The sequence below is a fragment of the Condylura cristata genome, unplaced genomic scaffold (genome assembly GCF_000260355.1).
Source record: "Condylura cristata isolate star-nosed mole 26May11 unplaced genomic scaffold, ConCri1.0 scaffold00018, whole genome shotgun sequence".
NCBI classification, from domain to species: domain Eukaryota; kingdom Metazoa; phylum Chordata; class Mammalia; order Eulipotyphla; family Talpidae; genus Condylura; species Condylura cristata.
In genome coordinates, this window is record NW_004567119.1 from 41343191 (window position 1) to 41350868 (window position 7678).

The 7678-nt window shown below is 48.9% G+C and overlaps 1 protein-coding gene across 1 annotated transcript in view; it reads right to left on the bottom strand.

The window, feature by feature from the left end:
* CTSE (cathepsin E) overlaps positions 1–4457 on the bottom strand; it is a 13510-nt gene extending 9053 nt beyond the window's left edge. Inside the window, exons 1-4 of the mRNA XM_004685562.2 lie at positions 4384–4457; positions 3714–3870; positions 3099–3216; positions 2134–2252 (exon numbers count right to left, since the gene is read on the bottom strand). Coding sequence (XP_004685619.1) covers positions 2134–2252; positions 3099–3216; positions 3714–3870; positions 4384–4457 — 468 coding nt within the window. The remainder of the gene's footprint in view (positions 1–2133; positions 2253–3098; positions 3217–3713; positions 3871–4383) is intronic.
* Positions 4458–7678: the final 3221 nt, after the last annotated feature.

The following is a 7678-nucleotide window of genomic DNA, read 5'->3' on the forward strand; positions in this document are numbered from 1 at the left end:
ACCTCTCCTGACCCGCCCGCTGCTCCCCTCAGCAGTGTACTTTGTTGATCTGCCTGTGCTGCTCCCCACTCTGTCTCTGGTGAATTCTCTCACCGCTCCTACACCTCAGGCCTGTACCCCAGTTCTGTATGCATAAATAAATACATCTTTTAAAAATTAACTATCTGTTGGTGTTATTTGTTTCTTAAATGTTTGGAAGAAATTACTAGTCAGGTCACCTGAGCTTGGAACTTTCACTGTGTAAAGTTTTTGGGTTTTGTTTTAAACAACAATTGATATTTAAATCAATAACTGGAGAATTTATATTTTCTAATGTTTTTCTTTTGTCTGTTTGGCAAGCTTCCTTACCCATTTTTTTAAAATTAACCCATTTATCAATATAAAATTATCCATGATATGCTCTTATTATTTTAATGTCTGAAGGGGTTTAGATATATATTATTTTTCATTCTAATATTATTAATCTGTATTTTTTCTTTTTCATAATTACTTTTGTCACAATTTTCCCAAATTTATTTATCTTTGCAAAAAATTAATTCTGGTTCTGTTGATTTTCTCTGGCATAAATAACTTTCTATTTCATTGAAGTATCCCATTTTCTTTATTATTTCTTCTCCTTTCTTTGGGTTTCACTTGCTCGTTTGTGGCTCAGTTATTTTATTTGTTGTTTGAAATAGGAGCTTAGATCTTTGATTTTCAGCTTTTCTAATAAGAGCATTTCAGGTTATAATCATCTCTTTACAGATTGCATTAGCTACAGCCACAGTTTTCTCATGTCACATTATCATCTATTATTCAGGTTTGATAGAAGGAGCAGAACTATGAGGAGCTGTCTATGAGAAAGACTGTATTCTAGAACAGACCGGATGCAGTTGCAGGTGCTGGCTGAGTGTAGGTCAGAGTGTTATTCCTGTCCTGGTGCTGCAACCTGAGTGTGTAGTGTTGATGCTTAGCGGGGGAAGACAGATGCCAAAGGGACAAGGAGGATGAATTGAGGCTTCCAGGTGAGCATGCACGGGGTCCCACACTATCTTTCACTGCCTTCATCTCATCTTTCATGGATGGGTTGTCCTGCAGCCTAAGTTGTTCCTGTTTGTCACTGAGGTAAGCATGCTCCTGGCCCAGAAAACCTCAGAGAGGAACCAACTGAAGCTGGAGCTGCTGAGTGTTTGGCTCTGCCCCACCCCAGCGAGGCAAGCCAGCAGATCAATAGAAAACTACAAACCAAAATTCCCCCAGCCATGCCAACTTCTGTCCCTTTCCTGCTTGCCAAAGGTAATTATGACAATCAGCTTGGGGTGTAGACTTCTTAATAGTTACTTGCCCTTTTGCATATATACCTATGTTCTACTAGAAAAAGACAGTGTATTGTTTAATCTGTACATGACATTATTACATAGACAGAGTGTCTTCTGCTACTGGCATTTTTCCACTCGATAATATGTTCTGCTCCCATCTGTTTTGGAGGATTGTTACTCAAGTCTGAGTGCCTTTGGCTTCAGCATCCCCCCAAAACTGAAATGATGCTCATTGGGGTGGTGAGCCCCTATTTCCCCAAATCCCTGGGCGTATCCTGCTGTCCCCGGACCTGGCTAGTTCCCAGACAGACCTGGCAGGCCTGGCTGTCGGGACCCACATACATTGATGACGTCATTTCTGAGACCACATTTGAGCAGGGGAGGTTAAGAAGCAGTTCATGAGTTGGGCACCACTTTTAGGGTTCATGTTTGGCCTTTGGACAGCTGTCATGTCTTCATGATGGGACTCCTCACTTCCAGCTTATTCAGTCACTATGTCCCCACCCCGACCCCTGGCTGGGACTTCTTCATTCTTCAGGATAGGGACCTGTTGTTCATTTTCAGCCAATCACTATTTCCTGGGGAGCCCCTCCCCCCTTGCTGTCTGAGCAGCACTCACCCAGCTGAGCAGACTCCCCTGCTGCCACCACCTCAGGCAGGGAAGGCTCCCTGCCAGGCGGGGCCTCCCCCTTTCCCTGGACACCTTTCCTTGGCCCTCCCGAGACTCCTGTTTCTACCTCTTCCTGAGGCAGATCTGAAATTGCTCCCCTAAATGCTCTGAACAGTGCTCTTCCAAGTTTCTGGCCAAGAAGAAGGACGAAGGAATTGCACTCACAGAGACTTGGTCTGCTCCGATGACTCCAGACAAGCTCCCGGTCCCATACTGAATGAAGAAGTGACGCCCCACGGCGCTGTATGTGTTGGACTCGGAAGGGATGAAGTTGACATGTGTCCCTGAAAAGCAAGGATGCGCTAAGCTCACTAACCTCACCTCTGCCCAACACCTGGGGTCTCGTCCCACAACCCTTAACACTAAGCAGGGCTCCTGGAGAGGCTGATCCTGGCCCCCTTGGGCCGATGGCATTCACGCCTAGCCATAGGGGTAGCCCGTTCCTGGATCGCACAGTCACCCCTGGCCACATGGGGTTGCTCACAGTGACCTCGTGAGTCACGCCAAGATAAGCCCTGTTTATCAGGTGGTAGCAGCAGTCTCCAGCCGGGGCAGCTCCGAGCCTGGCTTTCGAAAGAAACTCGGGGATAAACAATTGCTATTCCAGGAAATTACTCCCAACTTCTTGCCCACTGGCAGTCATGGGTTACTGAGTCTTCAGTCTCTTGAACTAGCCATGCATAGACAGAAACATCTTCCCTTACTCTCCTGACCAAATGGACCCACCAAAACATTGTGCCCCACCAACCTCACCCCAACACTGGGGGGTAGACCAGCAAGCCTCCTTGAAGCAGGTGAACACACTACACTGGAACCCAACATCTCTACCTATCCAGAATCAGCCCTGTGAAAGGAACCGTCCACAAGCCTTTGGGCGTCCCAGAGAGTGAGTCAACGTGTGTTCAAAGAATTGTGTTTCCAGTGGCTGAGTTTCCCTCATGATTCTGGTCAGTCTGTGTGAAAGCTGATTCCTTGGCTAGCAGTCAAATTTGAGCTCTTTTCGTGGCCCAGCCCTGCTTCTGCTGCAGCAGTCCCAGAGGGGAAGGTGGTACCGCAGAAAGGGACCCTCATTCCCCATGGGCTAAGCCCACTCCTAGCCATTCCCTCCTGGGGTTCCGGGCCCCACTTACTGCAGGCTGGGCTGGTGCAGTACACAGAGGGGACCCAGAGATTGGAGGAGCCGGTGTCGAAGATGACAGTGAAGTTCTGTGGTGGAGAGCCGATGGAGATGGTGCCGAAGTATTCCATCTATGAGGAGGGGAGGAGCATGTGGGCGCAGGGAGGGGCAGCAGCCCAATGCCCGGCCCAGAGTCTCTGATGCCAAAGCCTAACACAGACTGGAGTTAAGGAGACCAGGGCCTGGCAAGGAAAGGCAAAAGGAGCAGAGGAAGGATGTGAGATGGGAAATCAAATCAAGTCACCAAGACTTCACATTACCCCCCACCTCCCCGTCTCTCATAACCTTGTGACCAAAGTAGACAGAGAGGCTGGGGTCTTTGCCTAACGACACTTGACTGACAGCAGAAGTGGGGCCCCTCTTTTTCTCCCTTACTGGAGCCCCCACATTCATGGGGTGCCCTGGGTCTTGCTCAGCCAAGGCAATGAGGACCCAGGGAATAATTCCACATGGATCATTCTGGAGAATTCCATGCTAGTCTTCAATGAGTTGGCCTGGCATGGCCTTCCCCACCCGGCTCGGCCTCCTCCCCTCTCTCTGCGCCCAGCTCCTGCCTGAGACGCCTCACATCCAGGTAGTTGATGAGGGGCTCGTTGGCGCTCTGGTCCACGGAGCAGGACTCAGTATAGTGGATCATATCCAGATTCTGGGACTTCCAGAACTCAGCCAGCTGGCCTCGGGCCCGCAGCTTCTTCCGGAGGGACTGAGTCCTTCTGAGAGGCACCCTGAGAATGAAGCCCAAGTGAGGGAGCAGCATTTCCCACCCTTCTCTGATCTCCCCTCTTTGCTGAGCTTCACCTTGGCATCACCAAGAGGGGTTCTGCTGGGTGGTGTGCAGAGTGTGGCCAGAGTCATGGCCCATGGCCTATCTAATCTGCTCTCCCCCTTCAGAATCTCCGATTCGGGGCAGCCCTCCTTCCCAAGAGGGCAGGAGTGGAGTGGGCTGTCCTGTGAGGGCTGCTTTAATGCGACTAGGAGCTGGGGGCTGGCAATTGTCCCTTGGGCCCTTTGAGCTGCAAACCACCACTGCAGGCTTCTGCTCTGTCTAGCACCAAGGGCGCCTGTGGGGACGGGCAGCTCTGCAAGAGGTGGAGACTGAGGGCTGATCCGTCATGACCTGGAGGTCAGCGCCAGCATCTACAGGCCACTTAGTGAATGTCCCCAAGCCCTCCTTTCCTTTCCCGGGGAGCCTGAACTTGAGGCAGGGCTGCCCAGTTGACGGGGCTGTTTGGCCTCACCTGTGGAGTGACCCCTGGACTGGTCCCAGGTCCAGGAGCGCCAGCAGCAGCAGCAGCAGTGGCAGGATGCACATTTTCATTGAGGTCGTAACCAGCTTCTTCCTTGCCCTGCCAAGGTCTTTCTTGTCACCCCCTGGCCTGTCTTCTGTCCCGCATGGCAGTGAGAACAGACTGAACTGACTCTCCCTAACTTTCAGGGCTGCCCTGCCCAGCCCTGTCTGAGGACCCAGTGATAAGGTCCCTGGAGTCAATCAATAGCCAGGCCCAGGGTAAACACAGCATGTGTAACCGGGCCTTTCCCTCCACCCATAACATGCACAAAGGTGGCAGGACTTGCAACTGAGTGGGACTCAGGTCGGGAGCAGGGTGTGTGTGTGTCTGGTACAGCCCTTATTTATCCCAGCATGTGAGACTTCCCCCCAGCTGCCATCAACCCATCTCTGTAGACATCCTGCTCCCCCAAACAGAGGCTGGGCCTCATTGCTTTGAGTGAAGGTGGGAGGTAAAAATGAGAAAGGACAACTTCTCTGACCCTAGCCCAAGTCCCCCTGAACCTGGACAGCGGAGGCCACCACCACGGTCACACATGCCAACTTCCCCACTGGAGCTGGGGTCTGGGTGTAGGCCTGTTCTGCCCTGACCAGCCAGCCAGCAGTCTCTGAAATCCAAGAAACAGTCAAAGAGAGAATTTGAAGCTCAGTTGAGTTCTGCTTGGGGCTCCAAGCAGTTTAAACGGCCTTGGGGAACAGGGCGGGCCCTTGACTCTTGACCTTAAGAGAATAAAGTCTCCAGGGGTCCTTCTCTTTGTCCTTTGTTGGGACTAGAGGTTTACCTGCAGAGGGGCAGTGTGAGCCAGAAGGAGCTGGGGTGAAGATTGGTTTAACAATAAACTCTGCCATGCTTTGCCCCCGGGTGCCCAACCGCTTAGTTGGGCACCTTAGTTCTGTCATTCGCCAGTTTCCCACCTCCATCACTGACTTTTAAGGAGGATTAAAGACACAGCCTTGTCATCAGAACTGAAGGTTGCCCCTATGGAGAACTTGCCTTGGAAGGCTTCCTTAGACCAGCAGGGAGAGTCCATTTATAGAGCAGCTAGAAGAAAATGATTCACCCAGGAGCATGGGTCCTCTTAGAGGCAGAGTCAGGTGAGAGCCCAGGCCTCCTAACTGCAAGTCCAGTCCTGCTCTTGCTAGACAATTGGCATCTGTCATTGCACTGGTGACCCCTCCTTCCTCTCGCATCCCCCCCCCACCCCGCCTCTATTTACTGAGTGTGGAGGGTTGGCTGGCTTGGGCTTGGATGACAGCCTGTTGGCCTGTGGGCTCTCCCCATGGGCAGAACAGACAGTCTGCAGCACCTGGGTGGAGCCCCAGAACCTGGCTGGATTTTGGACAGTTTGACACAGTTTAGAGGCAGGAGCATGGGGCATATGCTGGAACTGAAGGGGATCTGTTCTCTTTGGAAACACCAGGCACCCCGCCTGCTTCAATGAGGTGATCCATTCCTCCCACGCTGGAGCCAAGCATCATGCTGGATGATTTCAACACTTTTCGCAGGGTTAAAAAGGCCTTGGGCACCATGTGCCCCTGTGTGTGTGTGTGTTTGTTTATGTGACCTTTAAGAAAAGGGAGAGGGAGGGATACTTGGCATGAAATGGTACCATGGTGCAACCTAGCTTCAGCTTCGGGAGAGGGTCTTTGGAAAGAGAAAGCCCCCGGGGATGAGGACTGCAAGTGGGTTGGATGCAGAGATTTTGCCCATTTTTAGAACATTTGAAAATTTTGGTGGTGACACTCTTCAGGTAATTTCTCCTTCCAGGGGCTTCCATTTCCAGAAGTAATTTATAGTAAGAGGACAGGTGCTCCACGCTCAGAGGAAATCAGCTTTATGAGCGCTTGCAGCCCCAGAGATCACGTGTCAGTGGTGCATCTTGGCAAGGCCACTGCTTCTACCTCCTGCTTAGCTGCTCCCAACAGACCCCATCCCGGGGGGTGGGGGCTTGTCAATGATCCCTACACTCAGTTCTTGCAGTGCTGTCAGAATTCACCAGCTCTGGCAGCAAGAATATGACTGACTGGAAATGTTCCATCCTCTTTCCACTTGAAGTTGATGAGTTAAAGAAAATCTGCTTTGCTCTATGTGGAGCAGTAGAAAGAGGCTGAACTCCTGGGTCTAGATGTGGCTCTGTTGCTAACCGGCCATTTGACTTTAGATAAATCTCTTCTCTCTGAATTTTGTTTCCTTGTCTGTAAAAGGAAGTTGGATTGGGTGATAAGAACAGGGAACATTTTGGGTCACAGGTTATGTGCCAGGCTCTGAGCTAAGAACTGTCAAGCATGAGCTCATTTAACTCTTACACCAATTTTTTCAGGCCTAACCTCAGAGACCTCAGGATGTTTATTGAGGTGCACTAGTTTTTGAAAGTGTTGTATACTGTCAAATCATCTGCTATGTTCACATATAGCTGAATGTCCAAGATGCTTTTGTCTTTCTGACTTTGCTACCCAAGATGCTCTTAAATTCTCTCCATTCTATTGAGAATTTTGCATTTGACTGCAAAATTGACTGCATTTTGTCCTTTCTTATGGCTGTATGTCCTATGTCTTCTTCATTCCAAAGATTCTGATAATTTCTATAATCATTTTCACCTGTCTCAAGATTTTTTTTTATTTCAGCTATGATTTCCTCTTTTATTCAATAGGTATTAACCACCTTGTGGTATAATCTCCATGAATGGATACATACATGAATGGGTATTTATTCATGTTTGTTTGTTTTTCTGATGTTTGGTTTAGAGTTTTATGATGCTCTGTTCAGAGGAGGTACTGGATATAATTTCACTTGTGTTTGAGAATATGTATTCAGCTTTTGATGGGGGTTAGTGGTGTTGATGATACAGTGTCTTATTAATGTCTACTAAGCCCTTATTTAACAGTCTAAGTCTTTGCTTAAGGCTATCTTCTTGTTGATTTCTGTCTGGTTGATAGGTCTATTTATGAAAGCGAGGTGTTGAAGTCTCCTACTACTATTGTATTGCTGCCAAAGTCTAGTTTCAGATTTGATAATAATTGCCTTGATTTTTTTGATAGTCCTTCATTTGGTGTGTACATAATGATGGCATTTTGTCTTTCTGATCCCTTAATAGTTATGTAATGATCACTTCTGTCTCTTGTTATCTGTTTTACCCTGGAAGACTATTTGTATGGCTCTCCCTGTTTTGGGAAGGTACCATTTGCTAGAAAGGTTGTTTTCTAGCCTTTTAGTTTGAGTCTATGTTTATATTTGGAGTTCAAAT